At 39.7% G+C, this 20,866-nt stretch overlaps 1 protein-coding gene and 1 long non-coding RNA gene across 2 annotated transcripts; one reads left to right on the top strand and one right to left on the bottom strand.

The window, feature by feature from the left end:
* Positions 1 to 2,137: 2,137 nt before the first annotated feature.
* On the bottom strand, positions 2,138 to 5,871 carry LOC107389962 (uncharacterized). Its single transcript, XR_001573484.3, has 2 exons — positions 5,621 to 5,871; positions 2,138 to 3,223 (listed from the first exon to the last, which is right to left on the bottom strand). It is a non-coding gene; the product is annotated as an uncharacterized lncRNA (long non-coding RNA).
* A 1,524-nt stretch (positions 5,872 to 7,395) lies between these two features.
* On the top strand, positions 7,396 to 10,600 carry LOC107389961 (FAST kinase domain-containing protein 5, mitochondrial). The gene is made up of 2 exons (XM_015966399.3): positions 7,396 to 7,698; positions 7,966 to 10,600. Exon 2 carries the CDS (start codon positions 7,979 to 7,981, stop codon positions 10,376 to 10,378), a length of 2,400 nt encoding a protein of 799 aa, XP_015821885.1. The 5' UTR covers positions 7,396 to 7,698; positions 7,966 to 7,978; the 3' UTR covers positions 10,379 to 10,600.
* Positions 10,601 to 20,866: the final 10,266 nt, after the last annotated feature.

Below are 20,866 nucleotides of genomic sequence, written 5' to 3' on the forward strand. Positions count from 1 at the left end.
TGAACACTTCAGTGAATAGCTCCCTCTGCCAGCCTTCCATACAACGCCAAATAATAGAAAGTCTGCTTATTGACCAGAGGTCTGCAGAGTATTGGATCTGTGTGTGTGTGTGTGTGTGTGTGGGCAGGCATTCAACTTGTTGATGTCTCTGATACATTTTTTAAAATTAACTACAAACATGAATGCCTGATCTGTAATTAGAACATATGACAGGATTTATAAAAAAAAATTTGATTTGACTGAATTGAATTACTTAGTCAAAACTGGCATATCTGCTTTTCTTAAGTAAACGTGTAAAACCAATGTTAAAGTTTTATAAACAAATTCCATTATATGTAACACTACTTTTGTCAACTCATGATGGTAACTCAGCGTGACTCAAACGTTCATTCTTTGGTTGGTGGCTGACTCCCCCTGCTGGACAATTGTCTGATTACACGTGTAACGTTTGGAAATTCACAGATTTCATGAAAAAAAGGCAACTAATAACCAAAATTGTATAATTATTTTAAATTATGAAACGTCACTAAAGAAAAATCCACAAATATTTAAATGATTTTACCATGGTTTTGTTTTATAATTTATATTAAATGCTTTTGACATCATTTAAAAATGTGTTTTACAGCAAGCAGGTCAATAATCAATGAAAAATAATGGTAAAAAACTATGGGATGTTTCTAACGGCATCGTGGTGGAATTTACCATGAAAATGATGTTGTAGGTCAGGGGTCACCAAGCTTTATGGAGCTGAGAGCCACTTAATGAGTACTGAGCCATTCGAAGGGCTTCGAGGTTGCTACTATACTGACCTCTGAACTGGAAATATCACAAATAAACTGAACTTCATTTAAGAATATTGTGGTTTTTAAATGTACAGCATTTGTGATAAAAAAAAAGTGGCAGCAGATTTTTTGGTTTATTGTGCCATTTAGAGAAAAGGCCTGTGGGCACCTGATACCGTTCCTGGGGACACAGGGGACCACGTTTGTTTTTACAGAAAAACGTTGAACTTTATTTCTTTTGGAGAATTACTTAATTTACTTCTCCAGGATAATTGACGCGTTAATAATTATGACATTCACACTTCTGAACAAAGCAGGGCCATAGTTACGCCTGCTTAACACTTGCTGCTCATTTTGATCAGATCGCATCAGCGGTGTTACTTGCCACATATCATTAGAATATTGCTTTTTATCTCTTTTGCATTTTAGTTATTTTTGTCAAAACGTGTTTTATTCTTTCTAAGTAAATCATTTTTTTAAAACATCAAATTACATTTTTTTCTGACACGTGGACTGGAATTTGGGAAACAATTGTTTAAAATGTTACATTTTTTTAAATTCAACAAATCAGCACTTCAGTCTAGACCTAGTCCAGTGGTTCTCATTCCTGGTGGGTCGGTATCCAACAGGTTTCAACACACCTGGTTTCAATCAGCAGGTGCTTCAGTAGAGCCTGATGAGCTGCTGCACAGGTGATCCAACCACTGAATGAGTCAAACGTGCTGGGCACCAGCCCACAGATCTAAAGCTTTAGATCTTTTAACCTGCCTTTAAAACTATTTTAAAATAAATGCAGGTAATTAAAAAAATGGCTATAATTATTGGCAAAATGTCATACAATGTAAGACTGTATGCTACTGTAAATATTGTAATGGTAAACAGACAGGAACTGTGACGCCAACAAGTCATCTTCCTGCTGTTTTTGTTAGTTTGGTTCAGAAACTGAAGCAGGTTCATTCACTGTGCTGATAGAAGTCATCTGGTTTAGTTGCAGAGTTGAATGAAGACATGCTATGGAGATGACTTGATGCCACCATTTTCTCCATCTCTCTTGGTTAATATAGAAACTGATAATTTGGGAGATTCTCAAAATGTCAGAGGAAAAAAATTATCGTAGAGAAATCATTTAAATTCTGACATTTGTAATTTATGTAAAAAAAAAATACAATTATTGACAATCAATGTTGTTTGAAATGGAAGGTAGGCGTAAGTATTAACATTTAAGGCCCTACCTCCTGTACACATTCTCGTGTTTCCAGAATAAAATAAATCAAATGCAAACTAAAATGTATCAACTCTTTTGTTTAACCTAATTTACATTTTCATGTCAATGTGATAAAGAACACCAAGCAAGCAAGGCTTTTTGTTATTTTTATTTTCAAAATTAAACTGCTAACACTTCTGAAGCGGGAAAAGAACTTTAGTGAGCGATATTTACTAGCCTGGTGGTGAGGAGGCTGTAGCAGATGCTGAACTGTTCCCATGTCCTCAACAGGCCGGGACAAGTGCAATACCTCTCAAGCACGGAGCATTGCCGCCTCTCCCAACCTGCACAGAAAGGGATCCCCTCGCATCGATTCTGTTCAGCTCTATGATCAGTTTTGCATGGATTTGCACAGCAGTGAATGGAAAAGCTGACAGCAAACCAGCAAAACTAACCAGAGACCCACGTGCGCATTCGCCACCCCTGCAGCTCTCCACGGAGATCCAGTCTAGAAGTACTTCAAGTGCTCACACTGCAGTAGAATTCAGAGTAACTACCTGCACTATAAGCACTTTAATACTACTGAAACCCGACTTTACCGCATCCAGAGCGCAAAACATGAAGGAACGGATGTAAACACAGCTCGTCATCAGTTTTGCGTAGATTTGCACAACTTATTTCTTCTTGCAGCGCAACTAGGCAAAACTGACGGAGAGCCGACTAAGGCACACAAACGTGGAAATGGACAAAAAAAATAAATAAATGGTGAGATTTCCGTCTCCTTATGCCAGAAGGAGCACTTAGGGCAGTAGGTGCTAGTCTACTTCACTATCTGCACTAGATGCACCTTAGCACGAGAGCCAGAGGAAGACAACGCTCAGATTAAAAAAAAGTACAGAAAACTCTAAACTACTGACAGATTTCATACACAGCTAAAATGTTTGCTTCCTAAATTGATTCTTGTGTCCAGAACAGCGGGGGTGAGCAGAGGTTCCTGCCAGATGTGCATTAACAAGCGTGCCTGCATTCAGTCTATTCATGACCTCAGCTGGATCGGCTCCTTTAGTTCACATTATCAGAACAGTGCCGAAAGTGCCTTCACTGCAGTAGATTTCAGAAAACTACCTGCACTGTAAGCACTTTGACACCACAGTGACTCAAAACTGTGCGTGTAGCATTTTCTTTCAGGCTGAATGATGGACGCCTTCGAGTTCAATATGTGCCGTTCGGGAGGGTTCTGCAAAAAATAAAAAAAGTAAACATTAAGAGGTCAGCAACTTCAGTTCAGGAGGTGAAGGCATTGTCCTAAATGCAATTACAATTGCCTATGTGAGCTTAAAGACATGTAGGAAATCCCTGATCATACGTTTTTTTGATAAGTGCTTATTTTCTGTGAATAATAAAAAAAAGAGGTTGATTGAATTTATATTTAAGAGCAAGGTATGGAAGGCAAAGTGAAATCCAAGAGTGTCAGATGTTTGACCTTTGGTGAGTTAACAAGCCCGGTCACAATTACTCCGTCTCCAACGGAAGAAGCTGAGGTGGAGGTATGTGATCAGTCCTGTTTTCGTTTGTAAGCTACAATGTTTAAAAAGGCACAAATGTGGATTTTAATTCATGCGGAGCAGAGCTGGAAAAAGAACTATGGAAGTCAGCTGTAGCTCAGAAACACGTCTGCACTAACTCACCTTCATGAAACAGTTAAAATACACATTTACTTTTTAAACAGCCACACTTTGCAATCTTATGTGTGAATCATCATCAAAAACGTCACTTTTGCATTTCAGATAAATAAGTGGTGACAAATTGTTCGATTTGTTAAATATATTTGATTTACTAAGAATATTTAATTAGAATTTTTTCCCCAGATTATTGTCTCATAATAAAGCACCGTTGGCAGCGTTTTGAGAAACATTTCCTTCCAAACTGTAGTAAACAGACATTCCAGATTGTTATCAAGTGCTTATAAAGGTAAAAACAGGAACTAGCAGGTGCTAGCTTGTTTTAACACCAAACTTCAACCGTTTTATGGCAAACTGAATTGTCATAAGACGAAATGTACACAGCAGGAATCATGGGACACTTCTGAGCCGCTTAGGCCTTAAAAATAAATGCAGTCATTTTATGATTAAAAACCTAAGTTTTCTTAATCTGACCATCTAAATTATATTCATTAAATGTGAACTGCTGTAACGAACAAACTGACCCATTCTTACTGTCCAAACAGACATAAATAATTAAATAAAGCTTGATTTGTTATCACAGATCTTTGGCGCTGTTGGTTCAAAAATGAGCATATAACATAAACACAAGACTTAAGTTCTTTTTTTAATATATTTATAATTATATTTATAATAAACAGCAGATTTCAAGTAAGATAAACTATGGCAACCAATTTGACCAAGAACCCAAAACTAGTCAACGATTAGGATGAACTAGTTCGGTGTAGTGTGACTTTATGCTACAACGGCATGCCGTATACCCGACCCCGGTCTTCTTGAGGACAGCAACACTTTAGGGCTCGAGCCACAGTTCTGTACCCCTCCCCCACGCGCTAACATGGCGCCCACGAGTCCAGAGAGTTGTGCGGTTAAATTATAAATGTACCCTCTTTGCCTCCTGGGGAATCACGTCACAATTAGAGTTGTTCCGTTTATTTTTAAACGAATAAATGAAACGGGGCTGTATAAGACGTGTACACACGTAACCATTTGACGCACCACGCATGTGATATCGAAAACTCAACACAACAAGCTAGCCGTAGTCCCCGAAGACTCCCATCACAACAGCACACATGTGCTAGGCAAACGGAAACTGGCGCAAATAACACGCCACTGCGGTTTGTTTCCATCACCCAACATGTTTGTGTTAAGCGAAACTCTACAACTGAGTAAAATAGTTAAAAAAAACCAAGAAGTAGATTTTTATAGCGTTTGTCGCTTAACACACTTCGCCTACTCATTACGTTATGCATTTCCAGGTTTAGCCGTTAGCCGCTTGCTCGAACTCAAATATATGTGCTTAAACATTTAAATTATGTATTCTACAACAAGTTTTAGGTAATATGCCGATATTCTAACCGAAGCGCGTAAACAGACTGTGTACAGAAAGAACATTTATAAACGTAAATCAGTGTTGTTAGCATTAGCAGCTAACGTGTTAGCAGCTGCACGCGGCCTGCCGCCACCCCATGTGCTGCCGCTTTGTTCGGGAGGCACTTTTAAATGTGCACCACTCCACAAAAACTGCCCCAAAACATGAAATGTTGCTAACATTTGCGCCACGGTGCGAGAGTTTGCAGGCAACAGCAGCAACTAATATGCGCAGCGCTGAGTTTTTCACGAGCGACTCCCCGACTCTCGGTGGAGCAGCAGCAACAAATGCCTTTTCAAATCTCCCTCATTCTACAATCATGGAGAGGTTGCCATGCGCCTCTGTCATGTTTTTAAATGAAGAAACTAACGATGTAAACGTTGTAAGCAAAGCGCAAAATTTAACATACATTTCAACACTTTCCTGTCGCATCTCCCGGAAAAAAGGGCTAACAACAGGTTTTAAGGAAATAAATACGCGCGGTGCAAGACACCATCAGCTTCTAAAAATCCACCATCTTCACTCACTTATTCTCACTTACCGTAATACTCACGCTGGTTATCCGTCGAGTCCTGCAATAATACTGCAGAGGAAGAGAGACCCCAAACTAAGACTTACGATCAAACAAAAGTGCAAAACCATGTGCTACTATTATGATTTGCTGGGAGTTTGGGAGTCGTAGTAAGATTGCGAAAGTGGCGCGCGCGAGTAGAGCCAGGGTTTAACCATGTGGTGAATGAAGGGCGGCTCCCAGCCAGCGGAGCCGAACCCCAAACTCATTCATTTACATAAATCAGCTACTTCCTCTCCGAAGTTTCACCACGATACAAATAAATAAATAAATAAATAAATAAAATAAAATAAAATTTTAAACATTTACAATAACAGAACATATGATACAATACATTCTTTTCGTAAGAAACGGAGTACTTTCAAAATGTAATTTCGATCAACAAGATGATATATAAGATTATTAAAACATATATTAGCATGTTGATATATATTTTACAGCAGATTGCTGCAAATTCTACAATAATTCCTTCATAACATGTATACAATTTTCAAAAAAATTAAAGATGATTTTTTATTAGATAGTTCTGTATGATAATATATTACACATAGAATGCATGAATACGTTAAAAAATATGAACAATAAAAGCAACTTGTGTTTTGATCCGAATTTTACGTAATATAACTGCATAGGGAAGTGTCGCCAAACGTGAGGAAAATTAAATGTAATCTCTACAAAGCTCCAGCAAAAATAGCTTTGAACACACATGCAGATTGTAATTTGTGAATAAAAATAAGTTAAATATCGGTGAGATGATTGGATGCAGCAGGCCTACATTAAGATGAATGCTTTTGAAAGTTGTGAGATGTTTGTTGAAAAACAATAATGGTTGCTTTCAGTACAATTTAATGCCATCCAACTTAAAATGTCCCAGTGGTGTGGGAAAATAATCACAACATTAATGTTTTCAAAGATCAAAGTTCATAATAGTTCATAAATGTATTGTCTGTTGTTTCAGATTTAATTTTGTTACAATAAAAAAGACTACTCATAGGTCAAAATTTATTGAATTTCAAACAGAAAAACAAGTACAATACAACAAATAATAATAGCTTGCCCTGGCACGTTATTACTCAGATGTAAAATAGTTTTATTGGATTATTTATTCTTCAAGGGTTTATCTATAATGGGTTGGATGAAGCACTTTTGGGATATGCCTGTTATCATAAAAAAAAAATCATGACAACATGCCTTAAGTGCTATACACGCTATGCATGAACAGAAATAATACAGAATACTGTACAAAAATCAAGAAAAAGAGTTAATGTTCTAATTAAGTTGTGAAACATATGCACAGTCATTAGAAAAATAAAAAAGTCACAAGTGACAAACATCAGCGTTTTCATATGAGCTCACTCAAAAAATAGTTTGACTTCAATCTCAATTTCTGCTGATACAAATTAAGAATAAACGGAAAACAAAAACATGCAGAATAACTTTTTTAATTTTTTTTAATTTTCACTTTGAAATATTTAGCAGAAATATATAACCCACGTGGTAATACAATAGTAATGCTTTGTTTAAACGTTTTGTGTGACATAGTGATAATTTTGTTATTTAGCAACATTATATCCAAGTGTGAAATTAGCATTTGAAATAAAGCAAATGTATATTGTTTCAGTTTAAAATTTAGGATATTTTGATAAAAGACGATTTTTGGAATGAAAAAAAAAGATAAATAAAAAATAAAAATTGTGTTTCGTTTTTGCTGTTTCTTGAACCAATGCGGCTGCCATAGATCAAACTATTGCCCCTTTACCCGGAAGTTATTTTTCTGCCACAATAATATATCGTTGACGCATTTCCATGTCCATCAACGTCATTCTACGTTGAATATTTTAGTTTTTTAAACATCTAGTATAAATAATGATCCAAAATAACAATTTTATATATTTTACTCTGTAAAGCGATTTACAGGCGTCTGGTTTGTTTTATTTTGAAAATAAAACCCTTGAGTTCCGGTGTGATTGGAAAAAGACCTCTCTCAACGGTTGAACCCTAAGAAATGGGTGGTTTCCACGAGGTTTCATGCCAAAAATTAAATAAAGGTGAGTTATATCAACACCACAGTAAAGTTAGAGTTTCTGCTTTAATGATCAACTCTGATGACGATGTTTGGTCCACGATAGCTTCAAACTAACGTCCAGTCATGCCGTGTTGTACGCTGCTCTTGTTTAAACACTAGGTCACTCTGCAATCAATATGCGCAGCTAAATTATTATTTTATATAATATACGTTATACAATTCTTATTAAACATCCCAAAATAAAGTTTGACAACAAATTAGTTGACGTAACCTTTGCCTCTCGTTTCAGTGCTAGCTCTCTGATGGCAGCCTGTGTGTTGTGTTGGAGGGCTGCAAGGCTTCGTTCCCTTCCAAACTGGAGAAAAAGTTTTACCAAGGCTCAACACATCAGATCAAAAGATGACATAACTGACCAGGAGGAGAAGGAAGTGTTGCATCACCAAGAAAGCTCTTTCCATGGAGGATACAGACTACATTACAACCCTTTACCGTATCATCGCTCTGCGTGGAACTCAAATTCTCGCCGCCAGACAGATAACGATGTCGAAGATGATCAGTGTTTAACTGCTAAGGCTCCTTCTTTGTGGCAACAAGGGAGTCACTACAGCGTGTGTACCTCACGGCACCTTTCAACCTCTAAAAACACTCTTCTGGAACTGGCTTTCAATAAAGTCCCTGAACCAGAGAGACCATCAGCGCTGCAACATCGCAACAAAAATCCAGAATCACCAGATGTTAAAGTAGACCCACGTGCCTTTCTAAAATGCAGACCTGAGTACGCCTCTGTCGCCCTCGATCTTACCAGTCGTCCTCATCCCGTTGAATGGGTCGATGTGTTGCCGTTACTCCAGAAAGTGTCAGTCTTAAAGGGCAAGATGAAGCCTATCGATGTCTCTGAGTTTTTCAAAGAGCTCAGCAAGTTGCACCCAGACAAACTGCCGCTGCTTAAAAGGGACCAACGCTTCATCATGCTTCTTCGGTATTCTGTGCAACACCTTCGCCACTTTTCTGTGCCCCAGCTGCTGGAGGTTTTGGAGTCATTTGTATGGCTGGAAATCCCTTCTTCTCACACCGTGCTGGGGGTATATGAGGCTGAGCTGTGTCGCCGGGCCAACCAGATGAGCTTACATCAGATGCTGTTAGCTGCTGACTTGTGGCGCTGCATCAGAAGGCAGATCCCACAGTTTTTACAGCGTCTTCATGACTCATTTAATCAACATCTGGGACAAGTAGGTGTCCCTGAGCTGGTCCAGATGATATATATAATAGGTGAAGGGAGGCACTGCCCAAAAGACTTGATCCGTTCTTTAGAGCAACTTCTGTTGCGCCATTTACATCATCTCCATCCTGAAGAGATTGGCACTGTATGTCTTGGGCTCTTTAAATCCCAAACATCAATTTCTGAGGGCGCACTGACTTGTATTGTCGACGGCGCGCTCTCGCTTGTGACTGAGATGAGTGACTTTGCGGTGGCGAACGTGATGAAATACCTGCGTTTCAGTTATCTTTTTCACAGGCCATGGCTGGAAGCAATGGCACAGGAAGTCCCTCGACGTGCCCACGGGATGGCTGTTCAAGGACTGATGCACTTGGCTTTGACTTGTTCAGCTCTTCATTACCGCAATGATAGCATCCTGACTGCCATCGCCGAGAGAATTCCCCCGCTCGTGCCGCATTGCAGGAGTAAAGACTCGTGCAAACTCCTGTGGGCCTTTGGCACCTTAGGCTTTCTCCCCAGTCAGAATCCAAGTTTTTATCCAAGCCTTACAGAAAGCCTGAGGCAGAGGAAAGCCGAATTCCAGCACTACCCAGAGCACCTGCTTACTGGCCTTCTAGGCTTGGCCTTTGTCTCACAGTTCCCGGAGGACCTGATTGCGTTAGCTTTAAGCCCAGACTTTGTCAGCTTAGCACTGAAATCCACCCATCTGGAGCTGAAAAAGGACCTGTTCACTTTAGATGGAGCTGTTGCTTTGGAGCTGCCTCGGTGGACTGGCCCACGATTAAGTCCGAAGTTTAGAGAAGAGGTGGCTGAAATGCTGTGGAAGTTCATGCAGTCGGCTATGTGCCAGAAGCCAGAAGTTCTGGAGGCAGAATCGGCTCTTCAGGATCTGCTTGGAGGGGAAAAGTTTGTATGTAAGAGGATGATCCTACCTCACACTCGCTCCATTGACCTTGAAGTGCATCTAGACTCCAGCGGACAGCCCATACCTGTGAACCCACCAGTCATAGAGCGACATAAATCAGTTAGTCCGTCTCATCCGAGCTGGGAAAAATTCAACTCTGGTGTGATTATTACTGATAAAATTTTAGCACAGTTAATAAATGGCAAAAACATCCCAGATTCTCCAGCATCTTCTCCCAGAGTTCAACCTGCTTCCCACCATAGTTTACCACCTGATGAAGATGGGAGACTGTTTGACTCAGTTCTGGATTTGTTCAGTGACTTCACAAAAACTCCAACCAAACCTAGAGGCCTGGAGTCCAAAGACCCCATCAAAGTGGCGGTTCAGATCTCTAGCAGGAACCACTACTGCTCCCAGTCACCGCAGTTACTGGGACTTCATGCCATGAAGAGAAGACAATTAAAAATGGCAGGTTACAGGGTCGTGGAGCTGAACCTTCAGGAGTGGATGCCACTGCTCAGGAAACGCAGAACGGAGAAGTTGGCATATCTGCACTGCAAAATCTATGAAAGTCTATGAGTTTGATGCCTTTGAGAGCCAACAGACGTCACTGAAAACAGAATTATAAGATTTCTTTAAAACATTTTGTTTTTCCAGGATGTAAAATGTACAGAAAGCCCTGCAGGTGGATGTTTTGATCCGGCCCAACTTTGATGTTTGTTTCAAAATCTGCTTCCCAAGATTTCTGGTGATGATTTCAACCTGTGAAAATATTCCCATTAAAGTTAAGTTTTTACTCTCGTCGTATTTTGTTATTTTACAGTAGACATTATTTTATTTTATTAAGTTCAAGCTTCCTGCTTTTATTCCCCAGAACCCGAAGAATAAACCAGAACTATTTAACTTTTTAATTGAAATAAATATTTAATGAAAAATGTTTTAAAATAAACAACTTTACATTCTGTCATTAAATATTAAATCTAAGCTGCTGAATTGACTGATCTGAACCATTTATTAATTATTTAAAATATTTTTAAACTCCAGATTAGCCTATTTCTACAGCTTTCATCGGTGCCCCCTGCCCAAGTCTTTTAAGATGAGCGTTTTAAATAAAGTTCTACTCTTTAAAAGTAGAAATATAGTATCTCTGGCTAATCTGAGTGAAGCTTAAAAGAACTTAAACATTTCTGCAGTCATTATTTTATACACTTAAAGCATTTTACTTTACATGACGATGTACAAAGAAATCTATATGTAGAAAAGCACTTGTGACTGAAATAAAATAGAATAAAAAAATAATAGTTTAAAAAAGTGGCTATACCATGACAGGAGTGGGAAACTTGTGTAATAAAATACATTCGCAGTGGTTGGAATGAATGCCTTGCAAGCCAAACTCAGGGCAAGAATAAGCCCAGAAACGCCTGCATTAGTAGGGACAAGTTTGCCACAACAGAGTTGAGCTTGACAGCAAGATTTGGAGTCGTATTTCCTGACATTTGGACATCTTGCCTCTGATTGGCTAACAGCAACACACCTCTACCACTAAACGTTTGCTCTGCGACTCGGATGTTTTATCTCCACGATTAACATACGCCTGGAGGAGCTTCTGCTGTGTGGTTGAGTTGCTAATGCTAACGGTTAGCTTCTGCTAACTGCAATGTTTTCGGCTGATTCTTCACCAACAGCCTTCCCCGTCGTGAGCCAGTATGGGTGAGTCCAAGCAACTGCTAGACGCAGATCTGTCAGGCTTTTCAAATCCTAGTGCTCACCGTCTATTTCCTATCAGCAGCTAAGGCAGGAGATAGGTGTAGAAGACTATTTTCATGTTCAGCCACAGTGGCCGATTATAATCCAAACTAATTATTAAAAAGTGGTTTTCAGTGAACCAGACCTTTAAAGTTATGAAAAAGTATTTGTATGAACTGCTTTTGACCCGACACTTCATAATTGGCCACGTTGTAACTAGTCTTTAGCTTGTTGGTTCAGTCAGAACTAATCTCTGTTTCTCTAAACCAAGGCCATTCATAAGATCTAGAATGTGTAAGATAACACACTTATAAAGATCTGAACTCCTAGCCTGGCAATCCATCATACCTCTGCAAACAATCAACGATGCATAGATGTGCAGATCATATTGCATCCATCAGTCCAGACCACTTTTAGGATGTACCAACCAACTAGGGCTTTTGCACAGTAAATAGTGCAAAATCTGTTTTCTGCTGCTGAGGTTCGTCTAGATAGGCTCCTGAACTCCCTTTTTACGGGTTAAAGTCAAGTAATATTTGGAAATCGAATCTCTGCAGAGTGTGAATGTTCCCCGTCATGCATGTGTGGGATCTCTTCAGGTTTATTCAGACCAAAAACCTGCATGTGAGTCCAGGCTGGTCCAGACCTCCCGCCCAGTGAGAAAGGAACGAACGGTTAAGACAATGAATAGATGGATGGATGAATCAAATGGAACATCAAACTGTTTTTAAAATGTCTAATCCCTTATAAATGAAACTTTGAGGGGATATTGCATGACTCACCTCATCCTTGCACTTTATTCTAAAAGTTCCGAATAGACACAACATACTTTATCAATATGTTGTCTCAAAATAACATCTCATGGTACTTAAAGCTTCTTCACAAGGTCAGAAAGACATTTACTTTAAAAGTCTTCTCTAAACTAGATATTATGGTAGCATTTCTCCCAAAAGTCAGTTTGGTGCAAAGTATGATTTACCGGGATCTTGCAAACCAGTGGATGCTGTAAATCCTGCTGAAGCCGCCTCAGCACACCGAGTGACAGACTGGTCACAGCTCCACTGACCCTGGGAAATGCATCCTTTCAGACTGGAACAGAACCGATCTTCTTTGACTCGGCCGTGTTGACTTCTCTAAGCTGTTGGAAGATGACTTTGATCCCGAGGTTATGTGCCTGTCTGTCGTTTTCCTTCTCTGTAACGTGATTATAGGGTTACTCCAAGTCGCTGTGTGAGTTCTTACATCATATCTGATATTTTTGTAAAGGTAGAAGGGTGCATCAGGACAGGTTCTGTTGGTGTATTCCTCACAACAACAGAACAAGAGCAGTTTTGTGGCTGAACAGATGTGTTTTAATTACAAACGATTACCAGTTTGTGTATTTGGACACCACCGCTTGTCAAAACAATGCCGTTTAATTGCCAAAGTTTTGAGAGGCGTTTCACCGAAATGCCACAAACGCCGTGTGATGACTCACCCTGCAGAGCACTTTGATTTCCATACTCTATCACAACTAAAATCTTCCGCTCTCTGCAGCAAAGGGAACGTATTCACAGCACGTTTGCAGGCTATCGTGTGCAGGTGCAGAAACACCTGCTCATGACTGATTTTCTCCTCCTCAGGAAGCTGCGATGAATCCCAGATAAGGGATAATGACTACAGTTGTGATGTCCTCTTAAAATGTTTATCTTCTCATTCACGTTGGCTTTTTTCTCCTTTGTGTCACTGAAACATTGTCGTCGTCAAATGCACGAAACAAAAGAGGTTTCAAAATCTCCCTGGGAGAGATACTGTCAAACAAAAAAAAATAAATTAATTAATTTAAAAAAATAATAAAAATAAGGAAAAATCCTGCAGGAAGCCTTGCTTTTGCAGCAGTTTAAACACAATTACACCATTACCTTGGCATTTTAGTCCATTTAAAATGTTGCAGTTAAATGATGCTAACCATCACTTTCTTCTGTTTTTGCAGGTAATTTAAATTTATGCTGTATGTTACTTCTTATGCATATAAGAGAAAATAAATAGAGTAGAAAAGAAAAGAAAAGAAAAGCAGCTGTGCTCATTTGTGGGAAAGTTTAATAGCCTCCAAGAGATGATGTGATCTTAATCAGGATTAAAGAAAAGTTTGGGTGTTTGGTTTGAATTTAGCCAGCAGAGGGCAGTGTCCACTTGAAAATTATGACCCGTGTGATTAAAAAGGCTCCATGACTACACGGTCTTGTGTTGATGTTGTTTGTTTATCCCAGAGTAGATAATAATCAGCGAATCAACACATTCAACAGTTTTTTAAAAAACTTTTTTAAGTGCTTATTTATATAATTACATTCAGTCGTCATCAAAGTGACAACAGAAACACACTTAGAAGCAAAAATAGATTTCCCCAAGGTAGGAAAAGAACAGAATCAGGATATGCATCTCCTATATTCTCTACAGATCTGACGAGCTACAAAAGAGAACTCGTATTTGGATACTTTCAAGTCGGCGCCGTCCCTGCAGCCATGGATTTCACACGTTGGGCTGTGCGGGAAGTATGCGTTTGATGTAGAGATGATTTCATTTCTCATTTAACACCTTTTCTTCTTTTGGTTGTGAATGCAGCTCACGGGACAGTCACATAAATGCCTCCTCTGTGTGAGAACTGAACATATTATTTATTCTCAGGTGAACTAGGACACTTCCAGTACCAAAACGCTGATTATGAATGTGTGCAATGATGGAAACAATTACCACTTATAGTTAGATAATTATGCATATTACATTTTTAACTGCCCCCACATTTATGCATGTTTAGCTTCCTGTAAACAAAGAGGGAATAATCATTAGGCTTAGACACTTTTCTTAACATGACCGGTATTTCATCCGCTAATACAGAAGCCACTTGTCCAGTGAATACCCTCTCAGTAATCCCCATCCTATTTGCATTTCAATTATTTTCCTTTTCTCTGGCCTGAAGCTAATCCAGCACCGTCTGAATGTGCCCTGTGAGCTTGCATCAACATTTGTTTAGATAAAGTCTGCAAATACTCATTTGGTTTGTTGCATGAAGAGACAAATCCCAACTCTAACGACACACACGTCTGCAAAATTCTGCTCAGCTTGTCTCAAAATTTGATACAAAGACATTAGCGTTTTAACGATCTCTGTGGAGATGAATGGATTCATGAGGTGTTTCACTTCTGGCCACATGCTGACCCAAACATGTGCCTGATTATCTCTGTACGCTCCCCTCTCACTGCCACTTCTTTTTTAGCATGCCCTGCAGCGTTCAATAGTGTGTGTGTGTGTGTGTGTGTGTGTGTGTGTGTGTGTGTGTGTGTGTGTGTGTGTGTGTGTGTGTGTGGATCCATGCCTTTAAGATTCTGAACACACAGACCACGCTTAAGCAACTGCTCCAGGGAAATGACTGATAGGGAGCATTTGCATTCAGCACTCATCTCTGCTTGTGTTGATAGACTTGAAGAAAACTCAAATTCAAGCTTTGCTGCTTGGTTCTTCATTTATCAGGGGATGAAGCTCTCTTACACGGGAGATTTGTCTTGACGCGGATTATTATTGTATCTTTTGTCCTCATAAAAAATACAAAGAGTGCATCTGACGGATCTGGATATGCTCATAAATTTGAGATTTGGAGCCGTGCAAGCAGCAACCCCAGTGTTCTGTTTACTGGGATTTCTTATTTTTCTTTTTGAGGCCAATTATCCTGCCTTTCATGTCTGATGGCTGCGGTTCAACATTAGCACTTGACCCGTGCAAAGATCCATCACGGCCAGAGGGCACATCAAACAAACCGTGGCGGCGATAGGTTGACAGTTCAGTTCAAAAGTTCAACAGAAAGAAACGTTGGCAAATGAGACTGCAGCAATTAAAGCATATGCTGGTGTAGTTAGAACATCCCCTCCATCACACAACAGGGACTATTTTTAGTACGCTGGGAAGAAACAAACACACTGGGAGAAACAGCTCTGTGCTTTCAGCCCAATTAACATTATGTGTCTTCGTCTCTGTGTGAGAGAAGTTCAAATTGACACTTGTGCAAGCGGCAGTGTTGCGTAACCACGCTGCTGTCCCTGTACACTCATCGCTCAGTCCCACAGATCATTACAGCTCAAAGCAGGATTGTTGTAACACAATGACACTGAACCGAACTATCACTGTAGCACGGTTCCACAGTGGCTTTTTGCACCAGGGGTCACGTCGAATCCAGATTCAAACATGACCAGTTTGTGCCGAAGCTATTTCACATCTTTTGGAGTGTGTTTCTGGAAAGATTTTAAACAATTCATGTGTTCCCTGCAGTACAGGGGGCAACAGTAGCTGCAGTAGCTCAACAGGCTGAGCGGGTTGTCCAGTAATCTGCAGGTTGCAGGTTCAATCCCAGGACAAAGAATTCTGCTGTTGCGTCCTTGAGCAAGACACTTAACCCACCTTGTCTGCTGGTGTTGCCTGTGCTCGGCAGCCTCGCCTCTGTCAGTGCGCCCCAGGGGAGCTGTAGCTCCATTGTGGCTCATCACCATCAGTGTGTGAATGTGTGTGTGAATGGATGAATGACACACTGTAGTGTAAAGCGCTTTGGAGACCTTACTCTAAGAGGCGCTATACAAGTGCAGGTCATTTATCATTTACAAAGCTTCACGAACCACCTCAGCTTGAAGAAACGGACTTGACTGATATGCTAACAGCTAGCTAGAGCAGGGTCAAGAACTTTTTAATCACATTTCAAGAAATCACATCGCAGCACTTTGCGAAAAATCTCAATAATATTAGCATCAATTTAATTTTTAAGTATTGTGTAACGTCCGCAAAGCACAATACGCAGCTATTTGCTGCTGTTATAGTTGATGGCCACGAGGTGGCACATTTTGGATGTGTTGCAGAAGTGAGGCGTTGCAAAATTGACTCTTTGGTTCTGTTTTTACTTGCATAATTTGTTCACAGTTCAAATTGGGCCACACAGGAAGTCAAACATGGGAGCAGTGTAAATTATCTGGGAACTTTCAAAATAAAAGATGTGTAGTTTTCCTGTTGTTTGGCTATAAAAACATACATCATTACCTGTGAAACCTCCATGGCTGAGGTAAAAAAAAAGAACAGAAAATCAATCACAGACTTTTGGGTAGATGTTACATCATACTCCTTGCTCAATATTACGTGAATTGCCGAAATCACGGCGATCTTGCAATTATCTGGTAATTTCATGACCTTGCGAGACCAGCTTTTGGAACACTTTCGCTTCCATTTCGCCGGTGGGTAACAAACACCTGAGCTCACGGGGAAAACGTGTCTATTATATTACATGTTGCTTATCCCTCCAGAAGAAAGCCTGGGTAAGAAGAAAAACTGATATTCCAGGAAGTGCTGCAAGCTGCTATCCTGCAAGTCATCCTAAATATATAGACTGGCCACTACGACCCATAGACAGAGCTCAGTCGTAGAGGCGGGATCTATGGGTGTCTTTCAAACTGTCTGCATGCAATTGAACAGCGCTCGGACCAATCAGAGCAACAGACGTCGAGGCAGCCTGTCATGCATCGGCCTTTTTCAACATTAAGGACTGCAGTACATTTATTTGCTCGTGTCTCCATGAAAAGGCCGAAGTCTAAATCATCTAAAGGGGATACCAACGCCATATCAAACAAGCTCTATTTCTGAGTTTTTAAATGTACTTTAATAATATTATATACAGGGTTTTCTTCATTCCAAGCCACATTTCTGAGAATTATTTAGAGCACTTTTACTGTGAGGAGGACAGATTGAGTTCAGGTATGATGAAATTCAAGTTTCCATCCTACACACATATGATTTAAATGAAAGCTTTGCATTTTAGACATAAAGTGTGAAGCTGATGTCAGACAAATTGTTAGGTGTCATCTGGATGATGAGTGCGCCAAGCTCACACTGAAGATCTATATATAAGCACATGTGTCAACCGCAGCGCTGAAATCCAATTGCTGTAAAATGAAAACCTGCATTAACCTTTCCATCACTGGTATCTGCTGCTAAAATTGCAATCATTTAGTTTTTTAATATTTAATGCTTCCAGATTTGGTAATGCTTTTTCTGTCGTTGCTGCAACAAACAGGGTCGATCTGCAGTTTATCAGAGATAGATTTGTTAATATCAGCATCACTGGTTTATCTTTTATTATTTACTTTATGATACTATTACATCATTTACACTTTGATTTAGAAATGTAAACAAGCTAAGTTGTTTTTACGTCTAATGGAAGTTTTCAAATGAACCTCTGGTCTTAAACACTGATTAGTAGAAAAAGAATACATCTTATAATAGATTCAAAGTGCAGCGGTTTATCGATTGTTTGTGGGAAAAAGATAAATGCTCCTTCATCAGTGTTTATAATTAACAACAGCCAGCTGCTAGATGGAGATACATTTACAATTTGGCAGCTGGTTAAGTGGGGTCAGAGTTCAAGTGTCTGGTGTAAAATTTGAAATTACATTGCTGTGTGCTGATTAATGGCCGCCAAGTGACACCAGTGCGCCTCTCACCTGGACGTCAGTGTATCAAATCTGAGCAGATTATTCATTTGTCTCTTAGTCTGATTCACACAACCTGCCGATTTGATTGGTTCTTTTGTTTTATGGTGCAATATTACAATTCATCTATGATTTTTCAAAAAAAAATTCATTTGTCTGTCTCAAGATGGGTTTGCTTGAAGGAACAATATGTAAGAGTTATTTAATTAAATAATTACAAAACAGTTTAATGACTCAATCATGTTGGAGGGAAGATTACATTAAACAGACTTCATTCTCAGCCGGCAGGGGGGTTGTCAGTTTTTATCCTTTAAAAAAAATTAAATAAAATAACCAAAGAGGGACGTGGTTACTGTTTACAGTCAGTGAGTTTATGGGGTTCGTGGCTCTGGTGAGCTAATTCTGCAGTGCTGGCATTTGTAATTTGACACCAGCTGCCACGATGCGGCAGGAGGAGGTCGGACCCAAAATGCAGAAACACAGAACGACTTGAGGCAGGAGAGGTTGTAAGAAAAATAATTCCTTTTATTTAGGAGGGTGAGCAAAATCCAAAAGGCACGAAGAACCTTAGAAACTAGAGGGGGAAGGGCAACAACATCAATGGACCGACAACACAGAGAGACACAGGCAGGGTTATATATACAGACGCTGGGTGATAGGAGACGAGGGGCAGGTGTGTGGGAATTGGGCACAGGTGTAAACGATGAACTAAGGAGAAACAGAAATAAGCAGGGGAGAAAACCAAATCTAATCCTGAAAACCAAAGCTACTGAAATAACCAAACTAAACTAAATTATATAATAGAAACAAAGACACAAGGTGATCTAAAAAGAAAATAAATGATCTAAGTGGGGAAAGGAAACACACACACACACACACACACACACACACACTAAAGGAGACAGGAGAACTGAAACACTGAACCAAAAGGTGGGGAGAATGGAGAACATGAGGGAAACCAGGAGGGAGCTGGGGACAAAAGGGGCACAGAACATGACACCAGCAGGCAAAAGCACCTGAGTTTCAAGAACCAAGAAAACAGGAGCGACCCAGAAGTTATTTCTTGAACCCCTAAGAAGCCACAGCATTTTTTGTTTAACTTTAATATTGGGTAAAGCAGGCGAGAGGCTAACATTGAGCTAATAAAGCTAACAGTGAATTAGAAGCAAACATTTGGCTCTAAAATATCTCAAGCTACTTTTTCCAATCACCAACAACTCAACATTACAGTGAAACATATGTTTGAAGTGAATAACGAGTCAATCGTGGTGTTTTACTTCATGTAATGAGTATTTCAGAACAATAACAGCAAGCTAAAGTTAAAATTTATGCTAAAGTACCACGGGTGTCACACATTGGTGCAAAAAGTGGGTATGCAGTCTGTGTATGTGACGCATGGGGCGCCAGTCTGGAGGGGGTGCCATAGAGATGATGCAAAAATATTTTAGTCTGCATTTCCTGTGCTTAATTACAGCTGTGTTTTTGTCCCTTTGTGTATCTGCAACTTATTTAATTAATAACAAAGAAGCATGTGTGATTAGGCACCCCTCTTAACAACCTCCTCCCTACACACACACACACACACACACACACACACACACACACACACACACACACACACACACACACACACACACACACACACACACACACACACACACACACACACACATACACACACACACACACACACACACACACACACACACACACACACACACACACGTTTGAAGAGGATGGTTTTAAACATAAGCCACAGAACCAAGTTGTGTTTATTTATGAAAACTTTGTAGAATAAAGTTGCACTAATAAGCGCCAATGGAGCCTAGCTCTGGTGCCACATGAGAGTTAACGTGATGAGCAGCTCCTGTCTAACGTGGACGGGGAGGTAGCAGGACCCAGCTGGGGAAATTCCCGGTGGGCTGATCTGTCGGTGTTTTTAGTCGTCTTTGTTTGTTTTCAGTCGGTGTTCAGTCACATCTCTGTTGATCAGCTGCTGCTGATGATGGTTTTTCTGTTAATGTGGGAGGACCAGGTGAGCTGCTGCCAACAAAGTTTTAGTTCCTAAAAACTCTTTCTATGCCCAGATTGTAGTGACCTGTTATTTCAAATTTTATAATTAATAATAAGTTAATAAATACACTAAACCCACAGCACGTGATAGAAAATAAGATTTCAAAAGTCTGAATATTTTCTCCCACAGCTCAGCTCTGTTAAATAAGCAGATGTCTGCTTAAGCTGGACAACATCAAATGCAAAAAAAGTATTCACAGATCTCTTATTGAAAACAGAATATAAATCATTTTTAATTTTTATTTAATTTCTAAGGTTTGGATGCCTGTGAACATTACATATACAAACTCTGCTCTGGGCCTATAGCCCTGCAGCTATATTTAGTTTCTACAAACACCAACAAAAAATACATAACAGAAGCTGGATTTTAGTTGTTTCTCAAATTGAGTCAAGTAGTTTAGCAAGTTGTGCACGCTCACACGTTCAGCAGCTTCTTTGCCAGCTGATGGTTCTTTTGGTAACTGAGATCAGTTCATCTGGTACTGAGCAGCATGGATGCATCAGTGGATTTCACTGTAGTCTGTGTTCATAGTGGACTGGACAGGATATATGATCAATCAGATATATTATTGCCATAGATATATTGCCATAGATACTTTATTATACATTCCTACCATCCTGCAACTCAACATTTTTCATCTCAAATGCACCAGACTGATGCATTCAAATCTAAAATCTCCAAAATTTCCTGTTCGTGCCTTCGGACCCCCTTAGAATAGTTCAAGATTTGACATCTTTTTCTCCTCTGATC

The sequence above is a fragment of the Nothobranchius furzeri genome, chromosome 14 (assembly GCF_043380555.1).
Source record: "Nothobranchius furzeri strain GRZ-AD chromosome 14, NfurGRZ-RIMD1, whole genome shotgun sequence".
In the NCBI taxonomy this organism is placed as follows: domain Eukaryota; kingdom Metazoa; phylum Chordata; class Actinopteri; order Cyprinodontiformes; family Nothobranchiidae; genus Nothobranchius; species Nothobranchius furzeri.